This window comes from Fulmarus glacialis, unplaced genomic scaffold (assembly GCF_000690835.1).
Source record: "Fulmarus glacialis isolate BGI_N327 unplaced genomic scaffold, ASM69083v1 scaffold17613, whole genome shotgun sequence".
Lineage (NCBI taxonomy): Eukaryota > Metazoa > Chordata > Aves > Procellariiformes > Procellariidae > Fulmarus > Fulmarus glacialis.
Genome location: NW_009205040.1, coordinates 1 through 25,888, shown reverse-complemented (window position 1 = coordinate 25,888; position 25,888 = coordinate 1). Strand labels below are relative to the sequence as shown.

The following is a 25,888-nucleotide window of genomic DNA, read 5'->3' as shown; positions in this document are numbered from 1 at the left end:
TTTTTGTTTAAAACGTAAAATACAAAACCTCACAAAGCCACAGCAAAAACATGGAATAATTGCACACCAGCATTGCATGGCTCTCCTGAATCTGCAAGAAGCGTGCGACAGCAGCTATTATGTACTACACTCGTCTCAATTTTGAAACCTGAAGGCAAGAATTAAAATGTAAACAATATTATTTCCATCACTGAGAATATTAACAAAATTATGCAGTTAACAAGCCAACTCCAAGAATAAAACACTACCTATTATGTCCCTCAAAAGCTTCAACAACTCTCTTCCCAACAGCTACATCACGACTCCCAGAATGTTAACACCATTATGGGGAAGATGGAGGGGAGGGAATTGGAATATAATGAGATTTCAGAACTGAAAGGTAGTAACACATATTAAGCTAACAATGTACTAAGTGAGGAAAACTTGCCTGCCACCCCTCTGCCACCTTCAAATGCCTCTTCAGTAGTCATTGATGTCCCCACGCCTACAATGACACCGCTAGCTGCCTGCGGTTCATGGGGCTGGCAGTCGGTTGTTTTACTGTTGTGTATTTTTCACGTCTCTCCAACTTTGTTTTTTCCCCACACCTATTGTTTCCTGCTACTAATCAAACTACCAAGTCTTTGGGGCTGAAATTCTATTTTGAATACTCATCGATACTGCAGACAGCACAGTAAGAGCTTGATCCCTGTCTGGCACTTTCCTATTACGAGTAACATAAGGGTACGTTGACTAACTGCAGGCAATCAAGATATTGCCATTCCTCAGATGAGATGATATCATCGCTAACAATCTCTTGTACTTCACAGTTGCAACGTACTAGAAACTTGATAACTTTGGTTACCAAGCTTCAGTTTCATAAGATGCACCAATCTCGTGATCGTATCAGCTTACTGTAAGATAGGTTCTGAAATAAGGTCAAGACTTCATTGTATTATTCAGATAATTCGATCTTTTTAATTTAGCTGAAGCATGGGAATACTCCATAATTCAGATACTTTACCACAGTCTTCAGGAAAGCTTTCATCAGAATACTCAAGATCTTACTTTATCCTGTTGCCTGATCCGCAACATTCAGACTTCTAATGCTCCTTTCAGGCTAGGGGTGAGTAACAACGTAGCCTAACAACCCCTAATTATCATCCCTCTGATTAAGTGGCTCTATTGACTTGGACTCAAGATTAGAGTTGCAACCTAATGCACTTTGCAGTCTGCAGCTGGAACACTGTTGATACACTCCGATTTTAGCAAACGCTTGCTCAATGGGTCTAGCAGATAGGACAATCAATGGTTTAAGGCATGTAACTGTGCAGATTTTGTCTTTATCCTGTCAGTCAGATACAACTAAGGACCCCATCGGGATAGGTTGCTGTTTTTCTCCTGAGTGAGTGGCTGAGCCCTATAACAGCACTGATACGCACTCCTTCCCTTCTCTGTATTCGTGTTGATTCTACTCTTGACTTCATTTTGATTTACAGGGTTTTCACAAGTAAATTTAACAGTGGACTGGAATCATGAAAAACAGGACCCTTATATTCTGATTTGGTAGTTAAAATCCCTAATGTCGCAGACTTAAGGAAGAATAACCAGCTGACTTGAAATTAATAATGGAGAATAAACAGATAGTAATTTAAACTGAAGGCTTGCTTGAAATTCGTCTATGTTTCCCATTTCTCACACATATTTCCTTAAAAAAAAGAAAAAAAAAACACAAATCCAAACAAACCAAACCAAAAAAAACCAACCTTTGAACTTTTCACAGACAAACAAATGAAGCAAAAGATTGAGGACAAGAAGAGCGTTAACAACTTCTTGCTTGTTCTGTTACTATTTGTTCTATCATTTATTTCTAAGTTGTAGAATACACCACAACATTTGGACAGGATTGAGTCTAAGCAGCAGAAGTGGGAAATAATACCATTTGGCCATTTTCAACTCATTTTGAGAGGGGAAAAAACCAAACAAACCAAGAGTTATTTAACACTCCCTAATGCAAACCTTAAGGAAGCCAAAATGATACTGATTCCTTGGCAACAAGTCTATCCTTGACTGGACAGCTCGGTCTTAGGGGGTCTCAAGCCAAGAAAAAGCAAAGGGAGATGAGCTATGAGTAACGCAGGACACAGACTTGACATAACCCATAGTGCCCCTTTCAGAACGGGCTGAAGAGGGACATGACATTTGCCTACATTAATCTGATTAACTTGTGGAAGGGGCATGACTAATTTACTCAGTGTGTGAAATTTTGTATTTTTTATTTACTGCTTCTGTTTAGCCATTTACTTGAAGAATATGAAATTTTCTCTTCTCTAGTTTAGTAGGAGAGTCAGGTCCAGATATATTTTGGAAGCTCTCACCAGAAAGGGAACAGCTCTACCTAAAATGAAACTAAATTGTTTATTACATTCTTTTGTAATGTGCATTTCATTTTAAAATACGCTAAAAAAGATTTACAAAAACTTGACTAAAGATCCTTTCCCAACCTATTTTCTTGGTTTGTAGTCCTCAGCTGCCATAACAGTACAATCTTTAATTGTACCATATTTTTGTTGCAGGATAATGCATCTTTACTTAAACTGTTAAAATACAGTGCATTAAAGAGTTCACAAAAGATTAATGACTTCTAGCTAGCAAAAATTGCATTTTGTTAGTCAAAAATGAGATACAAATTTATAAACTACATATACGTCAATGAAAACAGGTCAATCATATTTTTCTTCCAACATGCAGGAAAAAAAGTGATCCAGACCACATTTGCTATGAATTTCACATGGCATAACACTATTTACCAGTGCCCCAATGCTGGGTAGTCTGCGGAGAAATAACACGTCAATACAGGGTAGTAAATTCAAGTTACACTAGAAAAGATGACTGCTTTAAGACAGAGAAAAGTCCGGAGGAATGGGAAGTACTGGCCAAAGCTGCTCATCGTTTCAAAGCACGCTGAAGGTCCCTGACAGCAGTACTCTAACAAAGCCCTGTGGCATACAAGCTGATCTTCCAAAGCAAATCCCAGCAGGACAGCAGAAGGGACCTCCTGTCTTCAGGGAGGAGAACATTCGGTACAATGAGAGACTTTATACAGCCAGGTTGGCAAGGGGGTCCACTCAGAACCCCAAATTCAAGACAAACCAGACGTTGAAATTTGGTAATTACATAAATGTATGTTTAAAGTTCTGACTGTGAACAATTTTATAACTAACATGATAGCTATACTTACATTTTTCCCTTTGCACTGCTAAACTACATCAAAGAAAAATACACTCATCAGCAGTTACAATTTTGACTAATACCAGAATTTCCAATACAACCGATCAGAAAGTTCAAAGGCACATTAAAACTGTTGTTCTACTCTACAATGTATTTCCTAATAATAGTTCTGATAATCTAGAAAGCAGCATTTCCATATATTTGATGGGACTTCATAAAATACAATTCCTAATGAGTATCAATAAGAAAGGTTATTTTTATTTTATATATTTTTTCTGTTTTGAATATTTGTTTACAAAAGTGATCTCTTCTCAAAAATTACCATTATAAAAGTCTCAAAATTAAAAGAATTTAAAATTTTTTTAAAGAATTCCACAGCTTTACTTAAGGATTAGTTTATATTTTCGTTTATGCTACCACAATGCAATTGCTTTAACACCCTGTCTGTGATTTGAACTAGTAGTTCATGAATAAATGACATTTTTTGCTTTTTTAAATGAGTAACTATTTTCAATCAATCTTACACTTTAACCATAATCTGAACAATTACTTTTTAAACTTATGTTTTAACATTAAACTACTAGAACCACATTTTTTGTAGCAAAAATGGCAAAGCTGATCTTTATTTTATTAGCCTACAATTTGCTCACCAGTGTTTTCTTAAGCTATATGAATGGCTTATGTACATTGACAACATCCCACAGATGGTTATGATTATGTTCAACAGGACAACGCACTCATTGAAAACTTTCACAGACGCTTACCTAATGGGATGTCACATTAAATCTGACATAGTAAGATAAAATAACTACATACTAATTATGACATCTCAAAAAGGTCATTTTCAAACGATATTCACGACATTTCTAATGTAATTATTGACAGAATGGTGCACTAACATTCATGTAAGAATGAGTTTTTAAACAAGTGCGATTATTACATAGCTTGCATCTGCCAGAAGATGTCCTTGAATATACATAGCTGTCAACATCTTGGAAATAGATGCCCCTAACTACAAAACTCTGGTAAACGTCAGAATTCGATTCGACTACTACTTGCTTCCTCTCTTAATGCTTAATGACTAATTCCTCAGAGATACCCTTAAAAGCCCTAAAATGTTGTCCTTGGGTAGAAACTTTCACTCAGCAATCAATCGGGAGCAAATTAGATGATTGTGTTGAAATGTACTGCACTGTTTAAGCTAACAAATGAATGAAGAAAGGTAGTATATCGGAACATATGCCACTACACTGAAGTTGCTAAAAGGATCTGTTGGAAGAATATTTGGTTTCCAGTGAAGCTAATATGCTATAAGAAGGGACAGTGATGAAAGAATACCAAGTCATATGGAAATCCAAATATAGTGACAGACACAATTATTTTACTAATTGCTAATGAATACAGTCAAGTGGCTTCAAAAAGCAAAACTTTGCTTGGACTACTTCAGGTTTTGACCTCTGCATGAGCAAATGCATTTCAAACTGAAGCCCACCAAAATTGATTAACGGCGCCAGCCAAGGCCAGCGTGTAGTTGAAGCTTTTTTCCATCTATCACATGGCCCCAAGGATAGTTAAATGAACCTTAAAATGGCTACAAACAGCTCAATGACTACACAGACTCCTGCCAATTAGAAATAATTAGGCAGTCATTTTGGTGGTAAGTCTTTTTAAGTGCATACATAATGATGCAATGATGCTTATTAGCGATCTCATATGAGCTATGCTCAAACAGCCTGGAATAATTATGCAACTATCACAAAGCCTTGCACATCTCTGTACTTCACCTTAATGCATTTAAAAATCCACTTCATTACCTCCAGTAATTAATCCTCCATTAATTGCAGGAAAAGCCCAGTTTACCGTGCTTCGTTTCTAATTATCTTATAAATAGTTATGGTTCTAATTAATGTGTTCATTAAGCTGAATATCTTTCTCAAAGCCATGCTCAGAGCAAAGGTTCCGCTTTTGAGAGAAAAAGCCTAACTAGCCATAAGGTGAGGCCGTTTTGGTTGTATTTGCTTTTATTTTAGTATATTCAACCTCCTAATTGGCATTTAAAATCTAATTTGGAAGAACTTCAAGAAGACTATATAGTAGACAAATAGGAAAAGGATTTTTTTTTTTTTTTTACCCATTCTCCAATCAACAAGCTTAAAGCTTTAACAGGAAAACTTTTAGCATACCTTTTTGATATAGACTGGTAACAGATTTTCAGTGCTATGTGACAGATTAATTTAAATTCTATTACAATTTAGCTTACCCCTGCATGTTTCCATATAAAAGAAGCAAAAACTATAGAAGAAAAATAGATATCTAACAGTATATGCATAATTTAAAAACAACAAACTACTGCCCTTGCCTCCATTTCTAGGATATAAATCAGCAGTACAGCATTACAAACATATTGAAATCAGTTATTCAAGCTGAGCATAATATAACTCTTTAAAGTTAATGAGAGTTTTTCAGTTTGCCTTACTAGGAGTTGATATGATCCTACAAAAACCGCAACTGAAGAATATTTTAAAATAATATTTATGGATAAGGAAACTCCATATTGAAAGCATATGTTTCACAGTATTTTGGAAGCATGCATGTATGAATTTGCAGAAAACTTAAAGATTCAAAATAAAAAAATTCTACCAGAGTACATCCAAAATATTTAAGTTACAGTTACTGTTAAGGTCTAGATATTAATTTCCTGTCTTTTCCTAGATTTTAATTTTTTAAAAATACACATTCTATTTAAATGCAACTCCCTCCAGTTACACTATGCAAAAACAAATAGAAGTTTTCACGTTTTTTCCTTATGTGATCACATATTTTAAAAAATATTTTGCTCAGGTAATTACTTAAATGCTATTTTGACAGTAAAAAGACAAAGGCTCTACATATGCCTGAAATTATCAGGTTTTTTTTTTATAATCTTTTCTTCCTATAACATCACACCTGAGTTAAATCTGGAATCACTGAAGTCAAGTGCAGCTTTGCCATCGACTCCGATAGGGCCAAAGTTTTATACCAATAAACCTATATTAGGACCAGATGAAGCATTCTCATCTATATATATTCTTGCTCTTGCATTTCAGGGAGACATGGTGCCTTGCCTTAGAAACTGGCAACTCTCCCTGTTCACACTGCCTTATTCCAGCTTTAAAATTGCCTCTCACCTGAACTCAACTTGAACAACCCAGGCTTGACCCTTTTTTCCCCAACGCACATTCTCCATACGTGGGCACCTCACCCTGTTCCCTTGCTCCTCACTAAAAGAGAGCAAGAGAGAGCTTTCAGACAGATCAGCACACTGAGCTATCTGGAGGCATAGATGTGGCAGGAGAAGAACAGGTACTAGAGGATGAAGGGACAGTCAGGAAAGTGTCACAGTACCCCAACTTTTAATCAGGTGGCGTGAACATGCTCCCAAAGCACACTTTGGTCATAATATCAACAAAAACTGGCAGCTGCCGACCTGGATCTTGAAGTACAATTGATTTATATGGGATAAAATTTGTTTGTACAAAGGTACCAAAAATACTGTATGCAGCAGCTACTGTCCTACTCACGAAGACAGCAATGCCCTGCTACTGAGCAATGGCTTCAGCTGAAATCTTGGATAAAAGCAGTGATCAAAGAATTCCAGGGCACATACACTGATTTATACAGAAGAGTGATCATCTCTCAAAAACAAAACAACAACAACAAAAAAATCCTCTAAAGCAAGAGTCACTCAGCCACAAAGATGGATTTTGAATGACATACAGCACAGCTAGGAGCAAAGAACCGTAATACCTTAAGAAAAACAGCTAAGAAAGGTAGTGGTCCCCAGGTCCTGGCTCCGATGAAGTTCCAGACCAGCTTCCAGCCACAGAAGCAAGACATTACTGATGAATGTCTTATATCTATGGTAATTAATTTCTCCCAGGATCTGATACATTTCTAGCATCATATTTAACCTCTAGTTTGAGCAAAGCAAAGCATCAGGCACAGCATACTTCAAATGTTGCTGACCCCTGATCCAAGGTGGCTGGTTACAAGAACAGCAGCCTTGTTATAACTGCCCCTCATGTAACTTGAATAAAATAACACAAGAGTAATATACAAAGATAACTGAGGAGGACTATGGTAACCAATCTATTAATACGTAAAGTAAACATGGCAAGGAATCTGTGGAAGAAACAGTAATCCATCATTAAAACTATCGTGAACAGGGAAGCTGAATTAGGGTTGTACATGTAATCTTAACTCTGGCACATACAACTTCAGCAAGGTTGACTTAGGTACATTCAACAAAATTCAGAATGAATTTTTGAAATACACAGGGTTGACAGCTACTTGTATTCTGTTGTTACAGGGTAACCGTTACTCTTGCTAGGGTTTTTTTTTTTTTTTACATTCTGATGAGTCTCGTAGAAAAGATATAGTAACGTATATATAAAAATACATGTTTTTCGCCTGCATCTTTTTAAACTAGATACTGTTACTGTCATATGTTATTAGAGCAAGAAAGAATGAAAGATGGGAATAAAGTAAATAGTAAAATGTTTCTACTGGATTCTACAATTTTGTGTTTCACATTTTGATAATCACATTCTAGAAACTAACACTGGCAACAGCAGCAATTGACAGAGCAAACAAGGATGGTCTTATATAACCAATGCATCTTTAAGACATCTGCTATTTGTTGGTTTGCATATCTGCCTCTAGACACATGATCTCTGCAGCAAAAAATAAGATTCTATTTCATGGCCGGAGCTTTGGTAGCAGAGAAAAAGAGGAATTAAAAAAGTAAAAGTACACAGTAGTTTGGAATGTAGACACATCGAAATCAAAAAGCCAATTCTCCATTAAGGGGAATCATATTCTTCCTGTCTTCTTGAGTACCTTTTCCCAAACAGAAGACTGAAGCATAAAAAAAAACCCACCCCAAAAAACACCAACCTGCAAATACATCCTTTCCCAAAGGAAGAAATAAAAGGTTTTAGAAAAATAAGAAGCTATACCTAAAATACATTTTGTGTACATAACACCTGGACTGCTTTAGAAAAAAGGTTTACATGTAATTAGACTAAATACTTAGCTCTAAGTGAACAGCACTTATGCATTCATATCTTTTTTTAAGGCTTTTTTTTTTTTATACCAATGAAAGGCATCAAAGCAACAGTCACTAGCAGCTACCTGGCCTTATTGATAACTTAAGAGCCCTTGGTGTTGCCTTATGAAGTTTAATTTCCCAAAGCGGTCAATTAGATCTTGGTAATGTGCTCATTGGTGGGTTATTGCTCTAGGATATATCTTCAGTGCTACTGCTTCACCCCCGTATTTTTTCCAGTACACTCATGTAGACAAACTGTCAAGTTCCTTTTGAAAAAAGTCAGTTATTATAGGTAAAAAATATTTTGAGAGACTATTGGTGATACAATCTGTAATGCACCAAGATCCTAAAGAAGAAATATGACCTGACGTTACCATCCACAGAAAAAATAAAGATCACATGAGCAAACTCAGTAATCTGAATTTCACTAGTTCTTCCCTGCCCCAAGCCTTTATTTGAAGTTTAATGAAAGAAATACTACAATATCTTAATTAAATACACATTCTAATGGACCAAAGACTCCAAACTTCCCCACCAATAAGAGAGACAAAGAAGAAATATGACCTGACGTTACCATCCACAGAAAAAATAAAGATCACATGAGCAAACTCAGTAATCTGAATTTCACTAGTTCTTCCCTGCCCCAAGCCTTTATTTGAAGTTTAATGAAAGAAATACTACAATATCTTAATTAAATACACATTCTAATGGACCAAAGACTCCAAACTTCCCCACCAATAAGAGAGACAAACGTAATATTTACACTGATTCCTTACATAATTATGTGGGTCTGTACAGCTAGTTGCATGTGAGTGCGTTAATTTGTGTAGCAAGGACAGAAGAAAAAAATATCCTAGGTAGCAGATCAAAACTTTAAAAGAATAGTTACTCCAGTAGCTATTACCATGCAAAAAAAGAACTAATGAAACATTTCAAAAGAAATATTCTGATTAAATAGCATTGCTTGATTTCTTATAGGACTTCTATCTGCTTCTCTTTGGAAAATTCTTGGATTCATTTCCAAAGGAGGTACTTCCAAAGTATTTTTATAGATTAAGACAGCTTTTCAACACTGTCTGACAATGTGTGCCCAACCTTGCTCTTCACAGTTGCCTTGTCATTTCTTGTTTCTTACAGCAGATACACAGAAAAAGCCATGTTTGTACCCTCTCCCTTCCCTTGTAGCTATCTCATTGCTCTGAGTCAATACTGCTATTGTTACTCAAATTTCACTTCCTAATTCCTTCCATCTCCTTCCCATCAGACAATAAAACTCGTATCGTCTGATGTCTGTAGGATGGTCAATTCAGAAAACCTTCACTTTCTTCCCTAAGCCTTTCCTTTCCCCCAGAACAGCTAACACCACCTATGTTAACGCTTATTCCCATAGGCAATACCTCTACTCAACTGAAATCAAATTCAGCTTTAACCCATACATCTACATTGTATTTAAATTTAGTCTTTCTTAAAAAAGAAAAACATTCTTAAAAACCAGTCTTCTAAGTCCACACAACTGCAATTCATCTTATTTGTGTGATGATCTTTGCGCACGACTTGAGCCATTCCATTTCCCCCCCACCCTTTTTTTTTTGTTTTTAAATTAATCTCTCCTCTACCTCCTCCTGTTCCTCCATAAACTCTCAGTCTAACTTGCAAGGCCCCTCACAATTTTGTTCTTTGTTTACCTGCCATTATCTCTTTTACTACACATTGCTGCTGACATTAATGTCTTCCTCAAAACGCACATCCCTTTTATCTTCCTCTCTCCTAAGAACCCTTAATTTTCTTTTCAGGCTGATGCTGTTCCAGAAAATTCTTCCTCAGGTTGTTCATAATTAAAACTCTACACGTAACCTATTAGAAGCTATCCATTAATGTGTGCTAACCAGAACAGACAGATACAGCCTGTAACTAAACGGAAGGTTTGAACACAAGTTAGTATAGATTATGTCTTCATCCAACACTTGTTATCAGCTGTAAGATCTGATAGGCCAGGGTTTTAATTTGGAAAGACTCTAACACATTAATACTACCACACTAAAATAATATGATGCGTGGAAAAAAGAGAGACTAACTGAAGACAGACCCCTTCCTATTCACCATTCCAAGTAATGCAAATACAAAAGCATTCAATGATAATACTGTTTATATCTTTGAAAAGTCTTACAGACACTGTAATTTCACTGTGCAATATCGACTCTTCACTAAAATATTTCCTAGCAATTGTTTGGATTTATTTTTAAGAAGATATTAAAAAAGGAAATTCTCACAGACCAAAGAAAACCCGTAGGCAAAAGATGACTGACCCTTGCCAGTACTAAAAACTGAAACCCGCAAAAAGCTTAAGATCTTCCCTATACAGTGGCACGCTATAAAGAACACGGGTAAACAACGGATACATAGCAAGGATTTACAGCTTGCCCCAGCCATGAATAAGTGTCTGAATGAAGCTATGACCTTTTTGAGAACAGATCAAACCCAATGGCAAGAATCTCTAACTTCAAGGTAAGGATTGTCTAGTATTGTATTTGTGTTTGAAGCAGCAGTGTTGAGAATGCATCTAGAAGAGGGTGGTGGGTGTCCTGGTTTCGGCTGGGATAGGGTTAAATTTCTTGCTAGTGCTGTGTTTTGGATTTAGTATGAGGGGAATTATTTTCCTGTAATTCCATCATCACTGTGTGTCATAAACCAGGCAATGCAAATTACACTATCTTCAAAGATCACTGAATTTGTGAACCTGACTATTCAGTATGTATACCAACACAGCACTACTTTAAAGAAATATTTGGGGTTTTACTATTATTTATTTTTCACATTGCACTTCTCTGCATGACTAGAGGACCCTATTTTTAAATATTACAAACTATAAGTGCTAAATATGAGGAATTCTGGCAAGCTATGAAGGTTGAACGTAAGTTAATTTTAGTTTACATTGCTAGGATAATGGCAACTTCAGTCAAGCTGCTTTTTCATACCAAAAACCAAGTCTATCCATAAGAAGTAGGTCACCCAGCCACTGGACTGCAATAAGATGCACACATTTCAATATTAAATCAATTAGACAGGAAGAATGGTAAAGAAATAAGATGTAACCATGTACCCACACACACACTGGAAAAAAAACCAACACGCTGATCAAACACTTCCTTCAGTGACAGTCCAAAGGCATCAATTCTACAAACAGGATTACTTTACACACGGTATTTTCTCTTCTTAGATATGTATAGATGTGCTAGCTGTTATTGTGTCAATCTTTAACTTGAACTCTGTTAAAGATATTTCAAGGCAGCAGTTTTCAGTTTAATGTAAAGGGAAAAGCCAAAAACACTTGGCAGACAATAAAAACAAACTTGCTTATTTAAAGGCAATTATAGTGAAATACTCTATAATCACAGAATTGTATGAAATCAAGGAATAAAGGTTAACATCTTCTGGTTAATTCTATTAAAAGCTACATGAATTAAAAGATTTGTGTTACAAGTCTGATGTAAAGTCACTATTTTCATACACGATTAACTTGCAGAACAATTGCAGTGAAAACTCTAAAAATATTAGCAAGACTCTATCCACATAGAAATTATATGAAATCTGAGTTTCTCCATTCCAGAGAAGCATAATATTCTAATAAGAACTATCCTAATCTTCACCCAGCAATAATTTCAAGATGATATTATTATTCTCATTTCCTTGAATAATATCCATACTCCAGGGCCATTTTCCTTCTCATATTCAATATCATGCATGCTTGTATCAAGATTCCTTTCTTCATATCCTGTCACAGTATCAATCACTGCCTCCTGTCCACTCAATCCACTTTTGATTTATCAGCCGCCGTCTTTCTGGACTCCATAACTCGACCCAAACCATTTTAGCAAGACATTGACAAATAGCACCCAGTATCACATCAACCTGTTCCACTTAGTAAACTAAGAAACAGTAACTGTGACATCTCTGCATAAGTATTCCATTCTATTCCCCAGACTGATGTATATTAATGAGGAGATGGTATTTGAAATGCTTCTTCCACATCAGCATCTAATATGATCAAATTAGGAAATGGGATGATTTATTAAATTTCGTAGAGCTGAAATATTTCTTTATATCACTATATGTGTGGTTTCAGAAAGTGAGCTGTTGCTTTCAATTTTTCTACTGAGGATGTGCCTGCATTTCACAGACGAATTATTGTCTTTAAAAAGATTGCAGGAAGGCGAAATGTTATTAAGCAAATGCTCAGTAAAACAAACTAAATAGGTTTTAAAATTCCTAATTTAATGTAAATCTTGGTTGTTTTGCTGAAATTCAGTTTGTGATCTTATTAAGTCATATTTGCATTGTACTATCTTGCTGTAGGACAGCTTTAAATTTATAGCATTACTAGTAAGCCCACTTTTTTGACTCTAAAAAATGCATCTAAAATAAAATAGTTATAATATGCACAAGTTTTCTTACCTTCTAAAATACAGTACAAAAAAAAAGATTTTACGTTACAAACAACACCTACTCAAAATATTTTTAAATATTTTGTCATTATAAAAATCTAACTTTTCAAATTAAAACTTGGTATTTCAGGATCTTACACAGTTGGGGTTCTGTAAATCATACACTTAAAGAAAACACCTATGTTAGAGAAGTTATTAAAAAAAAATTACATTACAGCCACATATACTTTTACCAACATCTTCACTACCTTGAAAAACAAAATAACTTAATTTGATGGGGGACTATGGGGAGAAAAAACATTATGGGATACTGAATTTGTGCCATCTGCATGACTTATACCAAAACCAAATCCAGAGATTTAAAGATACCACGTAAAGGATCTCAACTTCCAGTATGAAACTAGTTTTCTAGTGTCAGTCCCACTCCCACTGGCGGGGCCAGGGGGAATCACAGTTGCTCAAATCCCAAAGGTGGTACTCTGAAGGTACAACAGTAACGTTGCAAATCAAGTGGCATAGAGGTGATCTTCACTTTATTGCTGTATCTCATATAGCTGCTTTTCAGGTAGGTCAGTAGATTTTACTCCCTGCCACTGGCAATTCAGAAGTTGGAGATCAACAAGAATACTTTAGTGGGTAACACACTCTTTACTACAAGGTGGCTGCCTGAGTTACTTCTGATCATTTTATTAGCTAGTTTACATAAGTGTTTTCTTCAGTACTTACCTTTAAAAGTCATATGAAAACAAGTTGCCCCACCCCAACCAAAAAAAATTCATGAATTACAGATGCCAAATTCTTATGAAAATTCCACTTAGCGCTACAAATACACACATTTCCTAAGACAAATATTGTCTCTTTGCATTTAACAGCTTTGAATGGATTTTTCTTGTCTGGCTGCTTTTTTAATTAATTTCAACTTCTGGTATCCACAACCTCTAACAGCAAGGGCTTCCACAGCTTAATTATGCAATATGTAAGAACCATCTCCTTTTGTTTGACTAGGATCTGCCACCAGCTGACTTCATTCACATGATGCCTGCCCCAGGTCTTACATTGGAGGAGATAGGAAATCCTCATTCCTTAATCATCTTTTCATGCCATTCATTTTTAGATTTTTTTTTTTTTATACCCCTCCATCATATTCCCTCTTTTCTCCACAATCTCTTTTCCAGCCTGAAGAATCATAATGTACTCAGTCCTCTTAGGAAAGCTGTTCATACCTTCCATCAAGTGCACAAGACAGATTTTGAGACAGCAAAGAAAGGAACTATTTAGCATGGCTGTGACTGCCTCAACGCTAACAAACAGGGAAAACACAGGTCTCTAGTAGCAGCTTTCTGCAACCTATTTAACTCTTCTCCAGAAATAAGATTAATCCATGGCTTTTCAGTGTAACATTACAGCAGAGAGCAGACTTGGAAAAAATTACAATAAAGGATTCAATGTGTTCTGTTGATTTTACTGTTATGCTTTAACATTTGTTTTATGCTTTTAACATGCCAAAAGACTCTTCTGTTATAATTTAGGATGTTATTTATAAATATTTTCCCTGAAGAACCATGTCTGTGAATCGTAATATAATTTAAAGTGACCTGGAGCTATACCTTCATAGCTACAGTACTGAAAAGCTAGTATATTTTATATACAATATTCCCTAGCACAAAATGAAATAAACAGTAGTCATGTTTTTAAAGTTTTTAGGTGCATAATTTCCATATATTCCAATGACAATTAACTTCAGTAAACCCCTTGGAAAAGATGACCATTAGACTATGTCTAATGAGATCTGCAATTTATACTTACTACAATAAAACTGAGATCTTTAAATCATATCTCCTCATGCTGAGTATCTGACATACTGAAAAACATCTTCATTTTCACCTTATTCTTTTGACATTTCATTGATTGAAAACTCATTTTGTTAGCAAATCAGTGGATATCTACAGGAATATTTCTACACACAGGGCAGTAGCTTATCTGGGGTCTACAGCTCAGATGGTAAGTATACTCAAAGAGACACCAGACAGTTTAAATAACCAAATTGCTACCACAAAGGCACTGTGGCAATAAGTGTCCAGGAAACTATTATAATGAACAGCTGTGAATAAGTCATGAGAGAATGCAAATAAGAGAAAGTGAAACGTTCACATCTTTCAACAGTAATATTTCAACATTTAGAGGCAACAGCTCTACTGATTTGGTACATGAAAATAGCATGTTTTACTAAATTCTTGGTGCAGGTACACAAAATTACCCGGCTGAAGATCTGTAAAGACATACCAAAAAAGCTTTGATCTGTCTGATACACTCAATAATTAATTTAAATTCAACAGCAAATGCTAACAGTAATTCTGATATCCAGGGATAAACTTTATTTAAACTTTTTAATTGAAAAATACACACACAAAAATTGAGCTTCTTTTAATTACAAAAGTATGAAGCAGATTGTATAATACAATTTGCAACACCTGATTAAGATTTAAATATTTAAACTATGTTTATTATTGAAAATACCTATTGTCACAATCCAATTTATCAAAGATTTCAGCACCATAGGTATCTTTAAATATTAAGAAAAATTTGCATAACTAAATACTCATCTCTTTCCAAGGGAAATACAGATGAGAAAATAAAATAATAGTTCAGTCTGATCTTCAGGGAACCAATGTTATGCATGGGAGTTATGGAAATCAGTAATCAAAAAAAACCACAAGAAGTTTTCAGATGATTACAATTAAATCAAGGTGACTCTATTAATGTTTTTTGCACTTGGTCAAATGCAAAACATATAACTTATCTTCAAAACCAACTGTTCCACCAGTGTAATTTAAAGATTTAGTACATCAAAAGCACAGCATAGAGATTTCAAATTAGGAAGAGTTTTAAGTGACATCTAGTTTAGACAATCACTTGCAACCATTTTTTCTAATATATTCCAAACTCAGTAACCATATGAAGATTTTAAATGAATGTTTTTACAGCAGAAATAATAGTTCTTTTTCCTAGAAAAGAATCTTACCTTCTTGTTCTACTTTTTGACCTCGATCTTTGAGACCTGTAGGATTTGCCTCTGCCCCTTGATCGGCTACGACTGCGTTTTCTTCTAGAACCATATGAAGAACTACTGCTCGATCTGTGTCTGCGTCTAAAACAAAACCATGCTATTAGTATGCTACTGCTTCTTAAAAAAAAAAAAAAGGCAACAAAAAACCTAACAGTTTACTCAAAAGGGACATTCAAACCTGTGTTTTTTGTATTATAACATGTTGTAGAAGCTTCAAACACCACTATTACACTGTAATAAGTAATTCACATACACATGGGCAATGCCTGTCTTAAAGAGTTTACATTCTAAAATATAAATCTCAAAACAGAAAAAGGGCAGAAAGAGAAACAGCAGTTAACTGATTTACCTAAAATCATGCAATACCTCAAGGGCAAAGCCAGGAACACAACACAGCTCTCAATGTTTTTTAGTCCCATGACCAGGTCATTGGAACTCACTCCGTCTTTGCCAAATCTAAGGTTGAAGAAACATTTAGAACCTACATTCTCAGCAGGATTTACGCAGAAATACACCGTATGGGATAAGGACTACAACTCCGGTGCTAAAAATGAAATTCATAAAATGGTAACTTCTGCATTGCTACTCTATACAATTATTTCCAGTCATACTATGTACATACATAAAATGTAAACATAAAAATGTATTTTAAATTATGTACACCTAAAAATATTTTATGTATATATGTAACCTTACAGATTTGCTGTCTCAACTTCTGTAACAAGCAATCTTTGTTCTGCTCTGATGTAGACAGACCCTCCCCCCACCTTTTTTTTTTTTTTTTTTTTAGTACTATTAGTAATCAAATAATCAGTGTTAATTTATCCCATTTGAGCTTGGAAGTTTTCTCCTGAGTTCAGCCAGGAATCAGAAAAGTATCTTCCCTTTCTCCTCCCACCCAACCTCCCCGTTTCATTTATTCGAAGAATAAATTCTTATACACATAGGAGAAAGGTGAAAGAATAGATAATAAATACATAAATTAAACCAACTAATCCCAAAACTGGGGGAGGGATACCTTCCAAGTCTTAATCTTAAAATTTCCTCTCCGTCTACATCTCCGTAACAGCTAACTAAATAACAATTTCAATCCTTATGAGAACCTCCATGTTTTTGGCCTTTATTATGTTTGATTAATACGTATATATGTTTGATTAAAATATAACACCACATAGAAATACTTCTGTAATTCAGGATGCAGTCAATGTGATATGTGCTTATCTAGCATAAGGGAAAAGGTGCCGTATTACGTACAAGTAGTGCTGCAGTAGTCCAAACCGGAAAAGATACATATAGGTTAACTACTAAAGAACAGGTCTTCATCTGAAAAAGGAATGCAATGTTCTTGCTAAATGAAGATGAAGAACAGTAATCTTAGAGACTGTTGCTTTTGATTCTTAAAGGGTCAGGAATAAATCCAGCAGGACCCCAGCGTGTAATAGTGACTGAACTGCCAGGAGCAAATGCCCTAAACTAAGGGCAAAGCAAAGGTGCCAGCCAGATCCTAAAAGCAGACACTTTCGTCTTTTCTGGATTCAATTTAAGTCAACTGGTCTTCATCCAGACTCTAATCTCCCTCCAAGCTCTGTTTTTATCTGCAAGATAGCCATGCCTGCACTGGACTAAAGAGATTCATAAAGCTGCATGTCATCAGCATATTGCTGGCATCGAAGCCCCTGTCATCTCACTGTGTCCCCTAAGGGCTGCATGTAGATGCTAAGCAGGAACAGAAGAAAGGGGGGATGGAAATAAACAAATAAGAAACCCCCCACAACCAGCCAACTTGCCCCTCATTGACACACTCTTCTGCCAGCTAAAGAAAGGTTTGTCAGGAGCACTTTCTAATACATTTACAGTGCAGCTAGACACAATGAGTATTTTCCAGCTTGACTTATTAATAAATTGACCACCAGTTTGACTCCAGGATCATCGCAAGTCAGACTGAGACACAACCAGTATATCCAAAAAAGTCACGTAGGGGCCTCTGACGAAAGAGATACAGTATTAGGTCAAGAAAAAATTGGTAGATATAGCCACATGATCTGTGTTCTAAACACCTGGCTGACTACTGTATTCTGTACACATAAAAAATAGCAAGAATAATGGTGAAAACTAGCTGTTGCAGCAAATTTATAGACCTACTGTAAAATCACTTCAAGTCTTTCTATTGAGAAAGTCTACCTTGTTGTCTGGAAAGACCTACTTAGTTTATTACAACAGTAAAAAGTAACACAAAATACTCTATAACTAGTTGAATGAAACTTCTTTTCAAACCGGTGTTAATGTATGAACTATTGTATTTCCAAAAAGAGACTCCAAATTCATTATTTAAAAGGAGGAGAAAGGAAGGGTTATTTTAGTTGGTTGGTTTTTGTCTGTTTTGATAAGGAAGTTACCTTTGGATCTGCATATACACTGATTTTGTATTCTTGGGGGAGGGGGGGAGAAGGCGTTTTGGGTTTTTTTGGTGGTGGTGGTGGCTTTGGTTTTTTCTTTAAATGTAAGTGAAAATATTGCCACATCTTCCAAGATTCAGAGCAAACTTTGCTATAAAATTCCAACCTAGAACTGATTACACATTGGATTCAAACACTTCTAGCTTTCTGCCATAATATGAAAGAACTCAATTTGTAAGCAACTGCAACAGACAGTAAATTACTACAAATGCACCTTTTCTCATAAGAATGTGAACGAGACTGGAGATCTCGAGACCGTGACCTTGACCTTGATTTCCTTCCAGACTTTTTACGGCTGTATGTTCTGCTGTCTGAGGAGCTACTTGAAGACGAACGCCTGCGGTGTTTCTTCTTCCTTCTGCTTCTGTTCTCTTCTTCTGTGTCCGAGGAGCGACGTCCCATTTTTAAACTACGTAAAGACAAAAATTCTAAACTGTAAAAAAGTCTCATGTCTACATTACATGTTGTTATATATATAAAAAAAAATTTAGCGTGTGTGCATATATAAATAAACATATCATTATACCATTTTAAAAGTTATCATGTGAATAGAAAATTTGGTTTGCATGCAAAAATAAAAATCAAGATTTTAATATAAGACGTCAACAAATCCATGTTACCAAGTAACTCGAAATTTACACTGTCAGCAAATTTGAATTAATTTATTATGGTATCAAATATTTGTTATGAATTTTCACAAAAGATATTTCACAACCATTTAAACAGATAAATGCACTGATAAAATCATTTATACATCAGAACATATTTTCATTTTAGCTTATTTTTACATTTTTGCCTTAGATACTAATTCTTCAGAAACTTGGGGAGTAACGTGTAAGATACTTCTAATACCTGATATTTCACTTTAAGATGCTACACACTCAGTAGTACAGCATCTTGAATATGTTTAATTTATAGTTATAAATGAAGATCTATAATACTTACACAATCAATAGAATGCAGTCTATTGATTTCAGCTACTCATGTGACTCACTTCATGTGTCTTTAGGTTGTGCAATTAAAATAATGTACATTTTTGTCCTACTTGTCATAATTCAAACATGTGTTGAGAAAAAAAATTCTAGAAAGTTATTTTTAGATTAATTTAAACTAGAGTTAGGTTGATTTTGGTTCTCAGTTTAGATCCACTCAACTTTAAATTGCTTTACTCCAAAATCAGACCTATAAATACTAAATTTCAGAAATGTTTCTTGATTGCCAATATGTTTACTTGGACAATGTTTACAGACTTTGATAACAGATTGGAAAAAAAATGGGGGGTTGGGAAGCCTGCCATTCATTTAATTGTTGCAAAGACTATCATCTTCATTTGGAAATCCTAAGAGATCAGTTTCATTGCTTCACAATTAAAGTAATGCTGTACTTCTTGATTTTCCAGGTTGCAAAACGCACATAATGCTTTAAAACTTTTTCTGTCCCAGCAGTATCAGCCCTATCCACCCAAGACTTCAAGACCCCTCTTCACACACACTTCAGTTAATGGCAGTTAGTAGTAGCCCCTCTTCCCAAGAACAAACAGTTATTTCAAGGCTCCCTAGCTACTTCTGTAGTGGGAAAACAGGAACTCGTAATTCATATCAACAGCTAGATCACAGATCTATTTTGCCACAGTATCACCTGTCTTTAACCAACACTGAAATATTACAGGTCCTCATATTTCTAGCATAAATACCGTTCATTTTCTGCATACAAACTTTTGCCCTTCCTCACACCTTTTATCACCTAGGCAGCAGACCCTAATCTCTATGGTAGAGACTGAAAACAGAACAAAAAAAGAAATTCTCCATTAAGCATGTTTATGCTTAAATTCACAAAAGGTTTACATGCAAATACGAGTCTTGATTACGCTAGGCCTTTCGGTCAAAAAGTGTGACTGGGGAAAAAAAAAAAAAAAAAAAAAGAAAAACCATGTTTAGTTCCACAGACAAAGTCTCTTAAACCTACATTTTCACCCTCAAGTTCCCAAGACAGCTAAAACTGTTTTGCACACAATCATACTTGCTACAGTCCTACAGTGATACATCTAAACACCCAAGCAGGCACGGGATTTGCAAAGTCAGTGTACTGTGACCAACTTTCCCAAGGGAGCCTTCCAGGTAGCTACATTCAAAGTACAATAAATATACAGACAATGCTGTGTTTGACAGAATTTGAAGACTGTCAGAGATGCAGGTTCGCTTGTCAAATTGAGACACACTCGTCCCACGCTGCTGAAGCTTGTCCTAAAGACTGCCAGACGCCTGGAGCCAGGGCGAGGAAGCTACAGCAAGCACAAGTCAAGAGTCAAAGGGACATCCTCCTGGAAAGCACCAAGTTCCGGACCTGGCATCTACTTCAAGGAGAGTTTCCATATTTTACCCAGTTAAACAGTTGTTTAATGCAAAATACAAGAGAGTCCCTTAAGTATCTGGATTTTCTTTGATGTTCACTGGAGTTCATTTACTGCCACAATCAAAACAGTAGCTACGTAAACTCATTCCTATGTAGCCAAATCCCTGTGGACTGCAGACGGCTCTTCAGCACGCAACTCGGAGCTATCGGTTCTGTTCCTGCAGCCAGCAGTGCCTACAAATTAGCCGTCACTAAGCTTTCCTGCAGTAAATTCCTCTATATATTTACTTCACTTCTCAATAGTTTCTGTTTTCAGCACTTTAGAAGTGGTCCTTTAGCTAACAATCTATATAAAGCATTTTTTAAATATTCAACTTAAAACAGCAAATCTCTGTGCACCTAAACCAGCAACATTTTAGGAGGATGAACTGCTATGCAAGAGAACTTCTTTTTTAAATGAAATTATTTCTACCATCTTACTAAAGTTATTCCACACAGATTTTGAAAAAGAGAGAGACAGTACTTTACAGACTATTTAATCTCATTTAAGGAACTATGACTTTAATTTACAATTCTGTAGAGGAATGCCAATTTATATCAACACACCATCTTGTGCGGTCATTTTACTTTTTCCCCTTATAGTAAAAGATTTACAGAGCTCCAAGTTACTAACAGTTATTGAACAGTAACATAAAGCTCTTCAAATATATACCAATAGAACAATCTTCAAATAAACATTAATCTGAATCTCAAAATAAGCAGAACTGCTCAGAACATGAAACTACAATGCACAGATTTTAAGTTAAAAGCTCACAGACCACAGCTCATGACAGCAAGATTAATGAAAGAGACCAGAGAAACAAAAAGTACGAAAGATATTTCTGCCGAGATATTCACCACTTGATATGGATATCATTATGAGCCAGAACATTACACTTCAACATATATATCGTCTGTTGTTTAACTTCCTTTTCTTGCCATCAGCTTTTTTTTCCCCATTTGGACATATAACTGGATTAAGCAGCATATAAAACTAGTGAAACATATTACGTAAATCTCAATTTTGTGTCTTCAGGACCAAAGAACTACATGCCATGGCCCTTCCCTATTACAGGACAAGCCCTCCAGCATACGTGCACATACTTGAGCCTCAGGAGCTCCAGGAGCACGGGTTTACCATGGATGAGCGACAGGACGAAGGCACATGGGTGACTGATGACCTGCACGTTCTAGAGTTTCCACTGGAAAAGAGGTTGCCAGAAGCAGACTGTTGATCCCGGAACAACTTGTGCAGCCAAGTCCTAGCAGCTGTCTCCTATGGGGATATCTTGAACGTACACAGGCAACAGACAAACTTGTCTGACCCGCACTATCCATCACCAGGGTCTTTAGACCACCCCTTCAGTACACGACACACATTTTCCTGCGAAGACGCCTCTTACAAACACAGCACTTGAGAGCAGTCAATTACCAAGACCTGTAACAGGTTAGTATTCCCCCTGACTGCTGCCTACTCCCTCCATCCTCCTGAACAGACCTGGGAAAAGGGACTGCCAGCATTGATTGATCACACCACCTGAAGCCTGATGGATGGAAGAGTTGTTCCGGCAGGTCAGCAGTGGTCCACATACCATTTCCACAAACAGGACTGTATAACAGTACCTACAGATCACAGAGGAGAACTAAGATCACTCCGGGAACCTTAATTAGCAAAATAATGAGGGGGGGAAGAACAGGCAAACAGAAAAAATTAAGACTCATTACATGGCATCATATGCTGAATCTCACGGGTTTTTCCTACCTGGCTGTTTCCATACAAAGTCTGTAGATCCACTACAAAAACTTGTACCATAGAGTTAACGGAGTGACCTAAGAGAATTCACCCGTATAGCTATGGGGAATCTCATCTTTAAGGCTGCTTACCCTTACTTCTCAGACAGAAGTGTTAAGCCATATGTCTCTGCAATAGGAGATATGCTTCTGCCAACCCCTCTTTATGTGTAGGCACAGTGGAAGATACGGCTCTCAATGCCTGGTGAGACACTAGAGGTTTTTATCCTGACTATGGAGCAACACTAGGAGGAAGAGAAGAGGCGGAGGGAAAGGCATATTAACAAGCACCAACAGCAAATGAACGGTTTCAGATGAACTTAGAACCTGGGTTACATCCCAGGCGTTTGTGGGGAGAGAGTCTCCTGACCAGCACATCAGTGCAGCTCATTCTTTTTCATCACCCAGCCCCAATGTTCCGCCTGCGTGGTTCTCATCCACTCTTAGCATATTCCCTCACCCACTTCTGAATTTCGATCAAACTACTCTGGTCAAACAGCAAAGGAACACTGAGAATTCAGAAGATGCTGTCTCAAGATATGAGGACCCACAGCAGCTACATGGAAACTCATGCTGAAGCCTGAGCTGGAACATATCATCAAATTAATCAGCTACTTAAGTAAAGACTCTAGTAAACATCTGTGAACTTCAACATTTTGAAGGCTTGCAATTAGTCTGAAATTGAACAGCTTTCAATAGAATGACTAACAGCTGGACCTGATAAATTTTAAATCCCCACTCTGGAGCACAGGCATGTTGAAGTATCTAAAAGACAGGTCTCCAGGCCTTTGTTTTTTTAATATTTAATTTTTGTTTAAGTCTTGTTTCTGAAAACTGATGCTGCTACACTTTGGTTGAAATGCAAACAAAGTGCATATTCTCATACACGCGTTTTGCCAAGAGAAACACCAACATCAAAAATTTCAAACCAACTATTTACATTTGGCAAAGTTACAAACAGTGCTATCAAGCTCACCTGCAAACAGCTAAGTAACCTCCCACCCTGCATATAACAACATAAAGAAAACATAGATGACATAGGAAACAAGCAGACTTCTCTAGAAAACCTGTTCAAAGAGAGTAAAGTACACTTTCAAATGTAGTAAGAAGTATACATTCATTGATCTGACCTTGTTCAATCTTGTTTCATAGTTTTTTAGAATTATTTCAAGTGTGCAATATATATTTTCAAGCATGAGTTTCAAATTATTATTGCATTTACTGTTGCAGATTGTAAGAAAATAATATATTTTGGTTGTTTTTAATCAGAGGCTGTTATCCAGTAAACATTACTGCAGCAGACTACACCTTGAGCACAACATCCGATTAAACAACACAATTTTTAGCTACCATAATCAGCCAGAAGTAATGAAGACAAAATAACCTCCACATTTGTTCAGCATCAAATCCAAACAATTTATGTTTGTTAGTCACTAAGAGACTTTGACTTGCAATAATCACTAACCACCTGCGCAGTTTATGTAGCATCTCTACAAAAAAGATCCTTTAAGAAATTCTAACCCATTATACAGGCATTGATGGAAAACATACTGCAACCATCTCAGTATCCCCTTCTTTCCTACTGAACTGTGCAAGTCCGTCTATAGGAGAGAATCAACAAGTCGGGATGAGATGCTACTTGATGAGCTTCAGCCAGGAAACAAGGCTACCTGAAGTAAAATTTATTCTAAGTCCTCAACAAACATGCTGACTAGCTAATAAGTAGGAGTCACAGTGTTACTAATGGCAACGCTGTTCCCCAAAACAGGGAAACCACAAACAGGCAGAGGGTAGAAGTCCCTCTCAGGCAGTTTCTCTGCGTGTACAGATCAAAAAGTGTCTTTGTATCTACCTCCACCAAGTTTGCAGTTATGTGGAAACTCTCCCTGCTCTACAATTCAGAAAAATTGCTCTCAGTAGAGGAAGAGATTTGATTAGAAAAGACAATAAGGTGGCTATTCTTAAGAGGGCAGCAACCTGAATTATTGTTGTTGATTTTACATACTTATCCAGTGGTTCCCTTCACCAAGTTTCCAGATCACTACGGGAGGAACACCTGAATCGCATCTACCAAGACAGCTACCATAACTGGTCGCCTCAGAAGAAAGTCTAGAGATCAAAGAATCACAGGAATTTAGTTACTTTCTTACAGTCTCTCCCATAGGAACAAGAATCCACAGACACCAAACGTACCACAACACTGTCTTCTGGTTACTTCAAGGATGTCCTCTTTGACAATTACATCAACAGTATTTTTCAAAATCATTAATTTTTAACTTGAATAAAGTTTGTCTCAATTCAAAATCATGAATGAGCAATTTATAGTAATAGTATTCCTTAATTCAGCTTCAAATCTTTAGATTTCAAAGTTAAATGTGGAAGAAACTAGGCTCAAAGAGACACCACACGCCCACAGTCATTCAGGACACTAAGAGCAAAGCGGAGAATTGAACCAAGGCCTCAAACCCTAGTACGGTGCTCATCTCCTACGAGCCAGCCTCCACAAGCCATCTTTTGCTCAATAATTCTTAATTCTACAAACTGGCCTTCCACCACATAGCTACATTTTCCATACTTGAAGGCAATAAGAACTACAAACATTCCTATTTTAGATCAACCCAAGTAAGTTCACTAAGAGCATTAATTAATGAGCATTTCTCCCAAGTAACCAACTTTCAGAATAAGCTTACAGACCAACTAAGTTTATGTGAACTTTATGATGCAGCTTTTGGTATTTCTTTTAAATCAAGTTCTAATACCTTCCTCACTCATGGCATGTAGGATCATGCAGAACCACTTAAAATAACATTTAAAATTCGTCTTAGATCATTAGAACAGATAAACTGTTCAAAAAAAGTTCCATTCGTATCTGAAAAAGTAGCACCCAGAATTGTATTTAGCCGAACTATAAAATGAAAATACCTAAAACAACTGCTGCTAGAAACAGAACATCAGATACAGAAGAAACCAAATCGCCTACCTTCTTTACCCACACTTTCACAGACAAGAGCTGGGAAAGTAAGATTTCCTCTTATCATCCTAGGAATCAAAATATGAAACGGATTCCAAGGGCAGGTGCCAGGGACAGTAACACCCATTACAGACACTACGTGCTCCCTGCTCACATCAGCTAGGCCCTGCTAGTACACAGCGGGAGGCAAAAGAGACTTGGAAAAGACTGGGAAGAGAGCAGTTCCCAGTGCTCCGTGCCAGTTTGCACCGGGGAAATCCGACCGGAGTCAGGAGAAACACACCCGGGGCTCTGCTCTGCTCCCCAGCCGGCTGCTAGGCGCTGCCGGCGGCAGCTGAAGGTCTCTGGCAAGGCTGTTCTCTCCGCGCTGCTCCTGCTCTGCCCCGCACCAGAGGTGACACGCTCCTCTGCCCGCTCACGCAGCGAGAGACTACTCCTAGAAGAGACGGACACGTTCGTGACCGGGGCTAT

The 25,888-nt window shown here is 36.7% G+C and overlaps 1 protein-coding gene across 1 annotated transcript in view; it reads right to left on the bottom strand.

Moving 5' to 3' along the window:
* Positions 1–19,263, bottom strand: part of LOC104074932 (serine/Arginine-related protein 53-like) — a 44,883-nt gene extending 25,620 nt beyond the window's left edge. Inside the window, exons 1-3 of the mRNA XM_009575240.1 lie at positions 19,259–19,263; positions 18,479–18,673; positions 15,764–15,889 (exon numbers count right to left, since the gene is read on the bottom strand). Of these exons, the coding sequence (XP_009573535.1) occupies positions 15,764–15,889; positions 18,479–18,673; positions 19,259–19,263 (326 nt within the window). The remainder of the gene's footprint in view (positions 1–15,763; positions 15,890–18,478; positions 18,674–19,258) is intronic.
* Between the last annotated feature and the right edge of the window lie 6,625 nt (positions 19,264–25,888).